The sequence below is a fragment of the Crotalus tigris genome, unplaced genomic scaffold (genome assembly GCF_016545835.1).
Source record: "Crotalus tigris isolate CLP2741 ecotype Arizona unplaced genomic scaffold, ASM1654583v1 scf7180000017622.5263843, whole genome shotgun sequence".
In the NCBI taxonomy this organism is placed as follows: Eukaryota; Metazoa; Chordata; class Lepidosauria; order Squamata; family Viperidae; genus Crotalus; species Crotalus tigris.
Window position 1 is genome coordinate 1,160,461 of NW_024096517.1, and position 17,170 is coordinate 1,177,630.

At 37.2% G+C, this 17,170-nt stretch overlaps 1 protein-coding gene across 9 annotated transcripts in view; it reads left to right on the forward strand.

The window, feature by feature from the left end:
* PCDH11X (protocadherin 11 X-linked) overlaps positions 1-13,706 on the forward strand; it is a 495,127-nt gene extending 481,421 nt beyond the window's left edge. For 6 of the 9 annotated variants that reach the window (XM_039330016.1, XM_039330010.1, XM_039330033.1 and 3 more), the window contains one exon: positions 10,460-13,706. In XM_039330016.1, coding sequence (XP_039185950.1) covers positions 10,460-10,842 — 383 coding nt within the window. In that variant the 3' untranslated portion in view covers positions 10,843-13,706. The remainder of the gene's footprint in view (positions 1-10,459) is intronic. The other 3 variants (XR_005555087.1, XM_039330013.1, XM_039330073.1) reach the window with 3 other exon arrangements.
* The last annotated feature ends 3,464 nt before the right edge of the window (positions 13,707-17,170 follow it).

The following is a 17,170-nucleotide window of genomic DNA, read 5'->3' on the forward strand; positions in this document are numbered from 1 at the left end:
CTGCATAAAAGGCAGGCTCAGATTACACTATGATGTAAAACACAGTTGTGTCTCTAATGGAGGGCACGGGTGTTTCAAGAAAAAAAGGGGTTTAGAAAAAACAAAATGATGCTTTTTTATTCTTATAATGAGTATAAAGATATTAAACAGCAGTACAAATATACCCGCTATATAATGTTAGGAAAGCAAATGGACTAGTGGGAAATATTTTAGGAGAGAGAGAGACACATTATACCTTAAACTCATCACAGGTAGGTGACAGCAGATCTTAAACAAATTAAAATTCTCATCAGCATATATATGAAATATCTAATTAATAGTCTAGTCCTTTTCAATAGACCAAGTATATTATCTTGAAGAATATTGTTGCTGTTTCCATGTTTATTTTATTGCCATAATTTCAGCTTTCCCTTTATTTAATTTGCAACCAATAATATAATATACTGATTAGATTTCCCTGTCCCAGTGCTGCATTTTAAACATCTGTTATAGCAGGTATTAGAGAGTTGAAAAATGATGCAAAGAAAGGCTCACAGCCTTCAAATATTGGTTAAATTCAACATTTAAGTGGGGATATCTCACAAGAGGGGAGGCATGATATCTTCACCAGAGTCCTAGGGATGACCTTTATCTTGAACCTTTAGCTCTAGGTGCACAAGACCACAGTCTTAGTGTGTAATGCAATGTGTGGATGACCTTGGGAGACAGGAGGAAGATCTGTAGATCAGATCAACAGACAGATAAGAGGCGGGAATGTCTGCCAAGGGAATAGAGACATGGAAAACATCTCAGCAGGGACCCTCCCTAGTTTCTTTGAATGTAAAGGCGAGGGACAGATTTGCACGATCCTGTTAAGGTAATTTTATAATAACATCAGAACTGGTACTTCTGAGTGTGCTTCTTGTTTGGACTACTTTAACAATGCTGACCTAATGCTCAACATCTTGAGTCAGTCATGGGAAAACATACTGTGGGAAGAATCCAGAGAAAGAAATATTTTGGGAAATATTAAAAAGGCAGAATATTATATTTCCCCAAAGGATTTTAAAGGCAGAAACCAACCCCCCCCCCGCTGCCCAAGTCTCACTGCCCCAAACAGAAACCAGGTCCGCAGAAATGCAGATGTGATAATCTTGTCAGAAAGACTGGAGCCAGGAAGCTTGGATTAGAAAGAAAGATCCCTAGAATCAATAATCCCTCATGCCAAAAATCCCACACTCATCAGCCACAGCCGAAGGGAAACAGGATATGACCTTTGGGACATAATAAGATTAACCCACCCCCATCAGAATACCAGAAAGGCACACTCAGACTCAGGTCAAAGTTCATGCCACAGGAACGACTCCAAACAAAAGCTCAAGGCAGTATAAAAGCCCACCACTCCCTGCTACATGTTGTCAGTTTTTCCAAGCCATCTTTCTGTCTGGCTCTCCTCTTCAGTAAACTACAACCTTCTTTCTAAAGCAGTCTCCATTTTGATTATTCCCAGCTTGGACTGGACCCTGATGAAGATTTTTCTTTCAACAATACGATTGCAAGACTAGAAAGCTTCTCCTGGTCACCCGGAAGAGTGCTGGGCTAGCTAAACCGGTTATATCATTAAATAGAGTGGTGGTAAGTGGTAGGATTTTCTTGTAGGCAAAAGACTAGTTTGAAGTATGTAAGGGCACAAATTACATCCAGTTCCTTAAAGCAGGTTCATCTTTACCTTTTGGGCAATCCCTGAAACAGCAATAGTAATAGCACTTAGACTAATATACCGCTTCATAGTGCTTTACGGCCCTCTCTCTCTAAGCTGTTTACAGAGTCAACATATTGCCCCCAAGAATCTGGGTCCTTTTTTTACTGACCTCAGAAGAATGGAAGGCTAAGTCAACCTCGAGCCCCATCAAGAGCTAACTCCAGATTGTGGGCAGAGTTAGCCTACAATACTATGCTCTACGGCTCCAGTAACATTTCTTTATTTTCTTTATTACAAATTCTTTAATGCTCCTCAACCTTCTGATTCCAATCAGTTTACAGCAGTAACATCCCATGGATAACATCACCATAAATACCACCATTATCAAATGCAACAAATAATACATACAATCAACTTAATTTGTCATGCAATCATAAAACCCACGATATCTTTTACAACCTCATAACAATAACCCAAGTATATCTCTCATTCTCTCATTTGGTTAAGAACTTGGAGACAGACATGATAATTCATGCCTCTCCTTGATTCAAAGTGGCATCTTACCTTTAAATCAGAAGCTCTGTTTTCTGTGTTACAATTGCATTCACACACAGGGTAGGATAAAGACAAGCACTGTTGTGTCATGTTGTCTGTGTGCTGGTCTCAATTCTCTTGTTTTTCTGTAGGATATTAATTCATACAAATACTGTTATGGCATAAAGAGACAAAACTCTTGTATGACTGATTTGCTTTGCCAAAGAGTTGACATAGATCAATATTTTACAAGGAAATCTACTCCATGTATGGGAATAAAATGTCTGAAAAGTTGCAGGTATCAATCTTGGTGTAAAAATCCCAGACCGGATGTCTACCTAAGAATTCCTAGTGAAAAAATGACTATAAGCATTGAAAAACATTGTTTGGGGCAGGGGAACCTTCTCCCAATATATTGAAAGTAACAGGGAGTAGTATATGTTTTGTTTTGTTTTTTGGTATGGGTAGATTTTACTTCATGCAACCTAAAGCTAGAAGTGACAATCTGCCCACTGATTTAGCTCATGGCATTAGCTGAGTAATCTGGCTGATCTAAATTGATTTTTTAATGGCAATCTAGTGTTGCAGAGTCTCAGTGCTTATTGTCCTCGAGGTCTTCTATGGAAATAAAGTGGTGGATCTATATTTCATAGATATTATTTTCAGGTGTAGGTGTAATGTATACGTGATTGAGATTTATCACCTAAGTGGATGGCTGGATAAGAGTGCATATAACAATAATTCCAATATTTCAAATTTTTCTGTTCCAGAATATCTGGGTCTAGGATCACTTGCTATTGTTCTTTGACTCTAATCAGCTTTGGGGCATGGTTGCCGCAGCTGATTAACTGATTAATTATCCTTTCTGGGAACTTTTATGATGGGGAAGAAGTGGGTTTTGTCTTGGAAAGGCCTATTTGAGATGCCAGTTCTTATTTTTTCCAGCCCATCCTTTCCACTAATGTTGTGCAATGTGATTAAGCAGCCTAATATGCAAAGGAGAATTGAAACTCCTCCAACCACAGTTTATGAGAATTAAAATGCACTTTCCATTAATAAGTTTGATCTGCTGACCTCTACTAATTATGCATGAATGCATGAGCCTTTTCTATGGGATTTTCAAGGTTTTAGCTGGAGGACAGAATGCTGTCCTTCCTTGCATTGTTTTTATTTTTTCTTTTTATCCCCCCCCCCTTTTTTTTTTCCTTTTTGGTAGCAATAATTGAAAGTCACAGCTTTCTACCCCCATGACAATAAAAACTAGAAAACTAGCTAGTTCAGATATATGCCACTCATATGTCCACATTTGGAATTGACACATTTTTTTTTCATTCATTCTCCTCTCTCTCTCTCTCTCTCTCTCTCTCTCTCTCTCTCTCTCTCTCTCTCTCTTGTAGAAACACATTTAAGAGCCTTTTTTGTAACAATATAATAGCATATTTTGAAAGCTTAATTGAAGTCAACATTTCTTCCCATTGTCCCATTGGCTTAATGAAGTGCTTTGAGCTTTCTTTCAAGGCTTAAATAAGTTCTAAAACAAATCTAAGGGAAAAAGCATAATTGCCTCTGAAAATCACAGAGCAAGACCCGAAGACCTTAATTTCTGATCACAGAATCTATGTATCATTTGTGGTATAAAAAGAGGCTTGCTTTAATTTCAAGCCCCCCTGCCTCCCCCATTAAAAGTGCTAGGGAGATTGTGAACCATCAGAAGAGAAAGTGAGAAATTCCACGGACAGTTATTAAAATTGGAGCAATCGGTGATCAACAAAAAAATGAGTATTAACTAACTTCCCACATCCATGTGTTGCTACTATTTTACTTCCTCTCGAAATTCAGCACAGAATTGTCAACATTCTTTGATGGCCACTGAAAGAACTTTCATCTTTTGTTGGCAGTCTTCTGAACCATATAAAATGTTTCTATTACATGTTTATTCTACCCCCCCCCCAACCACAAAAAACCCACTGGAAAATAAAAACAACTTGAAACAACAGATGCTATTTGGGGAAACTGTGTCCAAAGTATTCTGGGTGTTCAAAGTAAGAGGAGATTTCCAACAATGGGTAGTCCTGACTCAGCTGTTACCAAATTGACTTTCCAAGTTTATTTTTTGGACAGACCAAGGTGAAACATATTTTCTTTCTGAGTTTCCCTGCAGAATCTCTGGAAATTTTCCTACTGTTACCTTAGTTAAAATCAAAAGCTTGATTAAAAGCCTGCACGTATCTACCAAGGCTTCAGCCATAGAGCCATATGTTCAATGACTAGTGAACAAATAAATAATGAAACTTTAAAGTCTATCCCACTGTATAATTGGTGTTAATGGGTTCTTAAATGCTTGGTTAATGAAGGGCTGGAATTACACCACTGTTGGAGGGGATATAAATGTCTCCCCACAATAACCAGAGTTACCTTATTTTAATCAAGTAGCTTGCAGTTTGCTAGCCCTTGCCAAAATTTTTATGTAAGGTAATTTAATATATTATTTCAATTCCAATACATAGAGTTGTAACTACACAGGACAACTCTAAAGGAGAAATGTAATTCTTCTCTGCTTGTAGAATTGCATATTCACTCTCTATTTAGAGGTTGGTAAATGAGATCCTATCCCCCCAGTGTTTTCTTTTCTTCCCATACTTCAGAATTTCCAGAAATATAACATAACTAGGTACTCCATATGCCAATTCCTAGTAAAGGTAAAGACTCAATTGAATTGAACTTGCCTCCTGGTGATGTAGGTTTCTTGACGACAATGCAGAAGTTGTTTGCTACTACCTTAAATTGTGATCTTGTTGTGGTTTTACCCATCTAGCACACAACACTGGGAAGTCTCAGAGCCATTTAGACAAGTACTAACTAGCTCTGATCTTTGATTTTTTTTCAAGATCATTCAAGTTCAACTAGACATTGTCACCATTTGTAACAAGCCAACCACTATACATGACTTGATTGTATTTCAAAGATGACAGTCCTCTGGATTCACAGAAGACACAATGTTGTATAGTTCATCAGCGGACATGGATGTGACTGCAGTCCCAATCAGGAAGTGCGAAGTCTAGCACAAATGATGCCCTGGAAGTCCATTGTTTTAGTAATTGTGGATTTTCATGGTTTTTTGCAAGTTTTTGGCAATGCCTGTCTTCAAAGCTGGTGGAAGCTTCATAGCACAAGGCTCTGTCATACTGTAGCTGCATCTTTTTGGCTGAATGTCACTGTGGCATGGGGCTTTTTTCACAGTGTGTTTGAAGAGCTTTGGGGGGGGGGTTGACCTCATAAAGATGGCCTATTGCCCAAACGAAAGCAAAAATAGTGATGAGGTTGCCTTATATTTCCAGTGGAACTTCAAGGTCTTGTGAGCATTCCATTCTCACCATGATTCTGTCTCTAAGCCTGTAAGAACTTTACATTCTTCTGTTTTCCTTTTTGTCCCACAGAATGTTGGGCTAGATACGGTATTCAGATGGGCAAAGGTTCCCTGTGTGAGTGTGGAGAAATTGCATTATTATGAGGGTCATAAAGCTCTCATAGTCAATAATAATAATAATAATAATAATAATAATAATAATAATAATAGTAATAATAATAATAATAATAATAATAATAATAATAATAATAGTTGGAAGGGACCTTGGAGGTCTTCTAATGCAATATCAGTTTTCTTATATATCCCTGAGTTCTTTCTATACGTGTATCTATACCACATATACAAGCGGTTTGAATGTTTTATAATGGTGAGATAATATAATAGCTTTCTCCCTGGGAAATACATTAAACCACCTTTTGTAAGAAGGCCATTTCAATTATGGTTCAAGTTACTAGAAGGAACTCTTAGAACTTCCCTTGTTCATATTTGATTTTTTAATGGCCCTTTATATCAAAAACAGTCTCATTCTGAAACCAAAAGTCACAGTGCTGTAACTAGATATGAGCTTGTTAAATAAAAGAAGGTCTCCATCAATTTTTTAAGTTGGAACAGTTCAAAAGTGAGGCAGCTAATTAAATATTAAATGAAAGCCGTTGTTATTTATACCTACAATCAAATGAAATACACCATTTTCTTACTGATGCTTCTGCTACTGTAGGGCCTGGGATGTGCATCAAATTATCTGGGAGAAAAAGGTGGAACCATTCATTACCTTTGCTGATTTAAATATTTAAAGATTCAAGAGGAAAGAATTTTTTTCATGTTATCCCCAAAAGGGATTAGAAGTAAAAATTCCAAGAAATTCACTCTTGTGCTATTTCTAGAAGAGAAAAAATTAACTGCATTGTTCAGCTTTGCAAAGAAAAGGCATTAGAGGTTATATTATTTGAACACACTCTTTGGAATGAAGAATGTATTTTTTCCCCTTAATATACATCCAAATCAATTATTCTATGTGCCAATGTGTGTGTATGCATGTTCTTGCTAATAAGCCAAACAGTTAATGTGCATTCTATTTTTGTCCATGATTAAAGAGTAATAAAGCTTTGAAACTTTTAATCATGATCCTACATTTCCCCCCTCAAATGTATTTAAACCTATATCAAAACCCTAAAATATTCATAGCAATATGCTCCCAAAGGCCTTTTATTATACAAACCTCCTTCCAAAAAAAAAAAAAAAAACCCACCACCCTAATAAAGTATATTATAATAGTGATAATTTTAGGGGGTTCTATGTTAAAGTGTCTTGGAACTGACCTCATTAAAGAAAACCTATTTATACTAACAGACAATTTCTAATTTCTTCTTCATTTTTACCATGATTCTGGGACTCTTACATAGCTAAAGCAGCTAAAAGCTATCCAAGTGACTGTTTGAAGCCACTGAGGTAATTCCAGTCCCTAATTTACTCACATTAGATCTCACTTCCTGTGTAATCCAAAATACAACCTCTAGCAAACCAGCAGTACATTTAGTGTTAGCTATTGGCTGACATGAGTAGTTTAAGCTTGTTGTCGGCGTCACTTGAGTAAGTTCCCATTGAGCTGATAACATTGCAAGGCATTACTATAGCTATTTATACAAATATTTCAGCAACTGAGAGACACTTCTAGTGGTCCACCAAATGATGCTGGCCCTGCCAGTTAGGTAGTCATGTATGTACTGTATTGGGAAAATATATATATATGCTTGATGGGATGCTAATGATGGTGTACTTTATGGTGAAATAAGAGTGTGTGTCATGGATGATTGTAAACTACCATTCAGGAGTATAGAGTCAAGTCTAGCCAAGCTACCTAGAGTGAGATAGATGGCAAATAAATTTAACAAAATAAATAAATATATCCCATTCTGGATTGATTTTTGTCAAGACTTAGATAGACATCATTAAACCAGCGCCAACTGGTTAACCCGTGATCTTCAAATAATTTTAATTTTGTTAAAAATAGATCAGGAAAAAATAGCTATGGTATGATTCAGATTGTGAACATTGAACATGAGTTCATCTCTCCAAAATAGACTAACACTCAGTCTGTTGACACGTAAATCACTTATAAGCAAAATAGAACCAAAGGCCCAACGGAATTCTTGAGTTTAAGACATTTAGCTTTTTTCCCATTCCAGTACAACTCATTAAAAAAACACATTGCTTATTGACCAAAATTCTCGCCCCTACTTATGATGATTTCTGGATTTGCTGATTAAAAGAGTTGAATATGGGACAAAGAGGAACTGTGTAACATAAACTAAAAGAGGGAGGATGGATAATAAGTTGATTTGTAATTGCTATAAAGAAGATCAGACAATGCTTCTTTAATTATTGTTTCTTTTCTTCTTTCTTTATTTGTACTCAGTCACGCACTTTTTCTTTTATCTTTTTTTTCTCTTTCTTCACTCTCCTTTTTATATAACTTCTTGTGTTTATCTTTTATTCATGGGAAAAAAATTCAATAAAGATTACACATAAAAATAAAATAAGATTGAAACTTGGTAACTTTTTAAGCCTTCAAAATCGTCTTAGCGCTGCTACTGAAGACCTCGATTTTTCAGGCCAATTTTTTATTTTAAGTATGGTAAAACAAAAGTGTAACTGTTGGTCACAGTGAATTGAAAAGTCCAGGAAGCCAGCAAAGAAATATAGTGAGGTGGGGTCAGGAGATAGATAGGCATTCATTAGGATTGACTTATTATGATTGGTCCATGGAAATTTCAAATCCTTGCTCGATCCCATAGCCCACAACTCAGTAGATGATTTCAAACCATTCATTCTCTCTTCATTATGTCTTACCTAATATGGACAAACTTGTGAGGACAACAGCTCAATACACCATCTTGAACTCTTAGAGAAAAGACAGGAAAAAACCACTGGGCTTGGATAATACAGACATGTACAAAAGCTTATGCTTTTATTCTGTTCTACAACAGAATAAGTGTTTGCATATCCCCATATAATAATGGATATTAGGCCTGCTGAAGCACATTGGATTTGGTACCAAAATATACTTTGGAGCATGAGGGCTATGAATGTAACACAGTGGTTCTCAACCTGTGGGTCGGGACCCCATTTGGGGTCGAATGACCATTTCACGGGGGTCGCCAAACAATGCAGTCCGCCTTTTTTCCCCCCTTTTCCTTAGCTGTGCTACTCCCTTTTATTCTATTGGCTTTTGAAAGCCAATAGAATAGACTCTCTTGAATAGAGTCTAATTCTATTGGCTTTCAAAAGCCAATAGGAATTGTCCAGGCTGTCTCTGCCCTGCTGAGCCCGCCCAAAGTCCCATTCTGCAAACGGTGCTGCACCAGTTGAGTAGTCCTCGGCTTATGACCGGTTGAGTAGTCCTCGACTTACGACCGGTTGGGGGTCATGGCATTAAAAAGGTTGAGAACCACTGATGTAACACCTCTCTACAACTTTTTAACATCACCATGTCTTTTTCTAGGATCATACAAAAGACAAGCACAGTGGTGCACAGCCTTAATGTTCCTGTAAAATCATGTGATCCAGAGACTTAAATTGCTGAACCTGAATGCTAGATGAAACCTCCACAAAGATTCTGAGTTCTCTCAAGCCTGAATTAGATGGGTTACTTTTCAAACATTTTAGCTTATTTCTCAGCTGTCTGAAACTCCGTTTTTTACAACATATCCTAGCTGTAGTGATAGAAGGAGCAAACTTCAGGATAGGGTGTAGACATTTATATCCAAACTTGCATGGCATAATTTAACATTCTTAAATCAATATACAACCGTATCTTTGAAGTGGGCAATATGAAAAGATCCATACAAAAAAATACATATATTAGGAAAAGTGTGCATATTAGTAAAAAGGACATGCAAAATAGAGTACAGCAAACTGACTTACAAAGTTACATATTGGGGAAAACACAAACACCCACTCATACATTCAGAGACACACAAACAGCACCACGGTGTGTTCAGTTAGCAAAACGGTTCTCACCGTTGTTTCTATATGGAAGACAACATTGTTAAAGGGCCTGTTTTAATTTTGTTGCAGAATTGCTATTCCAGAAAGGTATAGGCTGGCAATGAATAAGAGGATAACACAACTTGGTGAGGGAGCAGGGTAGAGAAGTAGATTATGCACCCAAAGAAAAAAGATGCATTACACAGCAGATACTAAAGATATGGTATTTGGTGAATATTCATAGCAAACAATCCCCACTTCTCATGTTACTGTCAGCCAGGTGTTGATGAATGTGATTCCAATGCTGCTTATTTCACGGTGCAAAAAGGCAATATTTCATACCACTGAGTGTTTACTTCTTTTTCCTCTGTACAGCAACACTTTTTGCATTCCAATTATATCTGATGGCATCTAATCTACACTAATAAAATAAGCTGAGGTTCGAATCTTCCCCCCCCCCACACCTAAATGCAGAAACTAGAAGGTGTCCCATCTTTGCATTCTGTTCCTCAAATTAGTTTTGTTCATTCTGTTTTTTTATGGTACTCTTACTTGAATCATTCAAGAACAGTCATTCATTTATTTATTGGCGTGCTTGCTGAATTTGTATGCTGGTCCAGTTCAGATACCCGGAGTAGCTAAAATATTACTAAGGCTTTCTTGTCTAAAGCAGGAATCATGAGCCTTTAAGGTGTCCTCTCAAATTTTGTTTAGTGGGCCAGCATCCTTTTAAAAATAACAGTTTGGGAAAAAACAGTTTGGGAAAATAAAGATATACGATTGTTTTCTACCATAATGCAAACTCATGTTGTAGATTGAACATGCCAGAGGAAAAAAAGCAGTTCTTTTCCTTGATGTTTAACCTTCTCCTTCTCTCTCTTTCTTTGAAGCTATTGAGGTGAACCTCCAAAAAGCTCTCACTGAAGCTTCTGAAACCTGCACGCAGGAATGCCTCATCCTTGGCCATTCTGACAATTGCTGGATGCCTCCTTCTTTGACACAGTACCAGCAATCCAATCCACCTTTGCCAGCTTTTGGCTTCCAGCAGGGATGGGTGCGAGGAGCCATCTCAGAAGGAAGACACACCCTTGGACGGGCCGGTTCCAAGGAGGATACAGAGAAAAGCCAAGGGGGGTTCTACAATGCCTGTGATAGACTGTGCACCAGTGAAGATCCAGTCAAACTGATCCCTCTGGCAAGCTTCATACCTCCTACCCAGGCCGTGTCTGCCTCTGGGAGCAGTGCCCCTCTGATCCATGAGCACCAGCTATAAAGGCATATCTTGACCAAGCAAGGCTATTTTGGGCTTTAAACGTGTGAGTGTACATAGTCACAGCTTAACACAATTTTTATTTGTAGGCAAAGCTCTTTGGGTTTGTGGCTATTGATGTATATAGAACTCTGAATACATGTCGAAGAGCTGAGTTCTTAATAACAAGAAGTTAAAAGAAATTCAGCTTCCTCACTCAGAAACAATTATGCAAACAAACATCACAAAATGGAAAAGAGGGGGGAAAAAAAACAAAACAAAAAAACCCCACAAAGCAATGTTGACAAGAGCAATGAAAGTGTGTGATTTCCTCCCCCAAAGAGTTATTGTAATCAGATGTTAAGAGTTGGTCTTCTGGAAATGGAAATGGAACCATGTTTGGGAGTGAGGTCAACTGCATGGTGATGGAAGAGAGAAAATGTCAGAATGGCTTTTTTGTTTTCAGGTACACGATACAAGCAAAATATTTATTAGCATATATTATGATGTAAACTTACAGTTCTTCACAAGAGTATCTGAACAGGAAAGTCACCTAATATCATTATGCTTCTAATTTGATAGCCCTGTGAAATGGAGCTAAAATAGCAATATTTCTCTTGCAGGTCTCAACGTTGCCTGCTTCCACAGTATCTGATATGGTAAAGGGTGGCCTAAAATAAATATATAATAAACTGTTTTCTATAGATCTGGATGCATGGAACCACAGTATTTAGCTGAACGTCTAGCCCCATTTAGAAGCCGAGTTGGTATTTCTTAAATGAACTTTCTTTAAAAAAAGATAAATAACACATTCGGAATTTTATTTATGAACCTTTTAGTAAAAGCTCAGTTGGAAGATGATTTTTTGCACAAACTCTACACCGAGACTTCATTTTTTTCCCCCACAATGCCCGAATCTAGAGGATTCCTGTGGTCCACAAAGCCCCAGAATTTTGAGATAGAAACTTCCAGAGATCTTAAACAAGTAAGTAAGTAAGTAAATAAATAAATAAATAATATTAGAAAAAGGAAATTATCAAAGACACGTTTGGCAGATAATTGGGTAAACCATGCTTGGTCTTAACTGAAAGCAAATGTAGAAGAAGTACAGTACAAATATGTTATTTTCTTGGCCCTGCTCACTTCTGTTTGACTACAACCTCTGGCAAACCCCCAGGAAGGTCAAAGATACTGGTCTAGTTTTTAGAAGAACAATAGATCTGGCTTTCCAACAGATAATCTATGCCAGTCTGGTGGGGGGGTAGGGGTGGGAAGAAAAGAAAAACCTTGATAAAATTCTCCTCCTAATTTCCACCATCAGGATGAAGAATATCAAGAAACGTTTAACGTGCATTCTCTCGTTGCCTTGTGAATGGCTTTCAACTTTTGCTTAGTTTGGGGTTTTCTGATATTGGACACTGCAAATACCTCTAGAGAGGGGAAAAGGTACCTTAATGCAGTAAAAAAAAAGCTATATTGTGTCTCTATCTCCTTCAACCAGGGAGAATCAATAGATAATGTTATATAGTGTTCCTTCGGGAAAACTATCACTGAGAAACTAGTGCTGAGGCAAAAGACAGAAGAGGAAGTCCTTCCCACCCCTGGGCATATTCTTAAACAGAAGATTCCAGAGACAGAGACATTATTTGAAGGTATTCATTTCCCAATGAATGTTTTCTGAGAAGTTTGGAGTCACAAAGGGATAACCAGATTTGTGGTTCATAGGAATAGATGAGGACAGATGAAGCTATTCAGAGAGGCTAGCTAGGATTACAGACTACAATTGCCAAATAACTTTAAATAAACTTTGCATCTGGATTGGTTACATGATACTGCAATATGGGTGTGGACACGTCATGTCAGGAAGAGGAAAAATGAAGGCCTGAAACAGTTAGAGAAACATCAGTAAGAGCCATCGAAGACAAAACGGATAATTTTAACCTGAAACTTTTGCAATTAAAAAGAAAGCAACGTAGCAAAGCAGAGGAAAAATTGTCCCTTTGGGCAGTCAAAGCATCACAGTATAGTCCAATATTGTCCACTTTTTTTGTCAATCTTAGAACATGACTCATATCACTTTGTAATCCTTCGCTTCAGAGAAAAACTATATAAATATCTTCTTTCTAACCTGTGTTCTTATTGTGCAGGCTCTGTTTAGATCTGCACTTAACAAAAATGAGCAGAAACTAAATATGTTTCTGTGTCTTCAGGTTGGGCCCAAGGAATTTTCTCCCTTTGGGGTGACTTCCTATGAGATCCAGAAGTCTAATTTTATAAATTTATTTTTAAATTCTATTGAGATTTTCCTCAGAGAAAAAAAGAATTCGCAACTACTTGCGGAAAACATTGGTGACAGTAGAGACACACGCATATCCAGTCTTTCTTTCATCAGACCCACTTGTTGAGATGGGTGGCTGTAGAAATCAAATCAATAAGTCTTGTGAAGAATGCCCAAATTGGATTAATGCCCCTCATAAAATTGACTTGCAATGAATAATTCTTGTCAGCAACTAGAGCACTGTCCCTTATCACTCAAACAAAATAGTATTTTGCATGTGGGTGGTAAACTACAGTCCTCAATAAAGTAACATGGATGATGTTAAGATAAATTGCCCATTCCTGTAGGTTCGACTTTATAAATTCATACATTACTCACTAAACGGTTTAGGTAAAAAAAAAAAAAACTCCTTTAACTTACTGAAGTAGACACAGAAGCAATTTGCCAACATCAATTTAAAGAATGAGAGAACATGTTCAATTGATGTAATTATGAAAAGTCCTTGGTGCTCTCTGAGCTTGGTTGTTTTCTTGCAGATGTTTCTTTACCCAAACTAGATAACATCATCAGTGTTAGTAAAGAATGGGTAAGTCTAGTGCAGGGGTAGGCAACCTTGGCTCTTTTATGACTTGTGGACTTCAATACCCAGAATTCCTGAACCAGCCATGCTGACTCCGGAATTCTGGGAGTTGAAGTCCACAAGTCATAAAAGAGCCCAGGTTGCCTACCCCTGGTCTAGTGGCTCTAGTCTAGAATATAAACTGAGAGCAAAACTGCTCCTTACTAGCACTGATGATGTTACCTAGTTTGGGTAATGAAATGTCTTCAAGAAAACAACCAAGCCCAGAGAGCACCAACAACCTTTCATTTCAACCCAGAGCTACAAATATCCTCCTTTATTGATGTAATTATGAAGCACCTCATATTAAATTATTCAGTATCAATTCAAGATGATGTCCCAGGATGGCATAGACATATCATGATCCATCTTTCCATGCCATCCCATTCCATATTAATTGTAGCAAATACTTAGCAAATTCTGTACCCATAGAAAGATGCATTAATTGCTCTATTAATTAAACTCTCCTAGCCTTCTTTCATTGTCTCATTAGCTCTTGATTCACGCAATCTGGTGTTTTCTGCAACCAAATAACCCATTGCTTTAGTACAGTCAGGTACTTTTCCCAACTCCAATTTGTAACCGTATAAAGACAATCAGTGTGATGGGAAAAAGGAAGCAATTGATGGTGTTTAAGACTAAAACAAGCAAACACAAACTAACATGTTTGAAGGGGGCACCAGGTTGTTTCATTTTTAAATGTTACTTAAAAGCTGTAATTTGTGAACAAAAATCTTTGTATGTACAATTATTGTAATATAAAACTGCTTGTAAATTTATAGAATTTCCCATTGTCAAAGATCCCAATGAATGCTGAAAAAAAAAAAACACCCCACTTCATTTTGTACCCAGCAGATATCAGTAGCTTTATATATTGGTGTTCCCACTGTTAAACAATCCAGAACACATTTTGCTTAATGTGTAAAAAAAGAAGAAAAAAATATAAGAAGATTTGCTTTTTACCTTCTGATGGTATTTAATTCATAAAACCACCAGCTATCTAATTGTATAACTATTCCTAATTCCCTGAATTTCGTTAGATGAGATATTGGAGCATTTAAATTCAGATGTGTATAAATTGTGAAGTACATGTTAATCATGTAGTTTCTGACACAATCACTCACTGCTAATTCAAGCACAGTTTAAGAGTTTGACAAATTAATCTGGAACTAAACAATATCGACAAACCATCACTAATTCTTTAGGGTTAGAAAGTGTTTGATTTGCCCACCAAGCCTTTTATTTTATTTTGTTTTAAGTATAGTATCCACCATAACTCTAACTGTGCTGGTGTGTTTGTTTGTGCTCGTGTGCATATGGATCCATGCTCACCCGTAAGGGTTGAAACACGCTTCCTTTTGTTTCGTTTTTAAAAAGCTCACCTTGTAAAGGAATAAATCCCTCCAAGCACAGATTATATCAGTTCCCTTCTTTCCCAAAGGACACATCTAATCTCAGATGGATTTGTAATTAAAAAATGAAAAACTGGGAGAGAATCAAATCAGCCTTTTTAAAACTCTAGCAATGCTCTAGCAATAGCAAGTGCTATTCGATGAAATCTACATCAGTTAACAAACTGACATTCTTCTTATGGTAAAATCAGAAACCAAACATATATCCAAACATCCCTGAGGAGTGGGTGCAAAACTCAGAGTACAGAATAACAGAGTTGGAAGGGACCTTGGAGGTCTTCTAGTCCAGCCCCCTGCTCAAGCAGGAGACCATACACCATTTCAGACAAGTGACTGTCCAATCTCTTCTTAAAAATCTCCAGTGATGGAGCACCCACAACTTCTGGAGGCAGGTTGTTCTACTGTTTAATTGTTCTGTCAGGAAATTTCTCCTTAGTTCTAGGTTGGTTCTCTCCTTGACTAGTTTCCATCCGTTGCTTCTTATCCTGTCCTCCAGCACTTTGGAGAACAGGTCGACCCCTTTTTTTCTGTTGCAGTTCCTCAAACGTTGGAAGTCTGCTGTCATGTCACACACACACATACACACACACACCGTCTTTCTCTTTGTTAGACTAGACATTCCTAGTTCCCAGAACCGTTCATCATATGGTTGAGCCTTCATGCTTTCTTTTTCACAATTTGTGCAAACTATCAGACAGTGACCCTTGTTCAGACAGAAGAAGTCAACAGTCTGTAGGAAAACTTCCTTCCATCAAAAGACAAAAAAAAAAAAAAAAAGCTGTTCTACAGAAATACGCTATCATGAAGAGCACTTCTGTATGTCAAATCATAATGGAGGGGTCTGAGCAGTTCAACCTTTCAAATCCTCCCCCCCAAAAAAAACCCCTATCCAACAATGCCAACAAACTTTGTTAGTCAGGCGTATTTGACTTCCCATGAACATAAAGCCTCTGTAATTCTGAATTCAGGCATGAAGATAGCAAGACTTTTAAATCATTGATACAAAAACAGAGCTTTCTTCTATTCATTTGCACAGCTGAAGCATTAGAGTAGTTTTTAGCCATCCATCAGAATTAAGTGGTTCTATTTCCCAATGGCGAATTCAGAGTGCTGCCATGGAAAATCAATGCAGAAAACTTTGGAGTTAACATGTTTGAAACTCATCATGGGGTCTGCTAGGGCTGAGCATTGTTGATGAGAAACTTATATTGAAAAACATGGCATATGGCTATAAAAACATCAGTGGGTGTTACTGATTTTTATGACTGTAAAGAAGAATTTAACATATATCTGAAAACATTGGGGGAAAAAAATATATAGGCAGTCCTCAACTTACTACCACAACTGAGCCCAAATGTTTTTGTTGCAAAGGGAGAGTTGTTAAGTGAATTTTGCCACATTTTATGCCCTTTCTTGCCACAGTTGTTAAGTGACTCACTGCAAGAGTAAGATGGTTGTTAATGTGAATCTGGCTTTCCCATTGACCTTGCTTGCCAGAGACAGTGGCTAAGCATCCAAATTTTGAACAGGTGTTCATGAGGATGCTACAACGTCCATAAGTGTGAAAAATGGTCATAAGTCACTTTTTTCAGTGCCGTTGTAATTTTGAACGGTCACTAAATGAACTGTTGTAAGTCGAGTACTATCTGTACCAAGAAATTGAATTGCTTGAGCTCCTTATGGTTTCTTAAACTATGCATTCATTTATCTGAAATTATATATAAATTTGTCATGATAAGCCCACCGTTGTTTTCATGATTCTGTACAAAGGGTGTTGTATAGCCATGAACTTCATTAAATTTGAGCCCCTCTCACTATGTACATATTTTTATGGTATACACTTTTAATCGTCTCTCTAGAAAGCATAGATTTTAGACTGATCTGCAAATCGCTTGGACTAAGAGCACTCTTAACTAAGAAGATACAATTTAATCAACTTCCCCATTCCAATTTTAGGAAAAATAAAAAAGCAGAAGAGAAATTCATATCTTTTTGTTAAATAGCCAGAAGTGTGTAAAAATGTGTGTTGCAACAACAAATAGG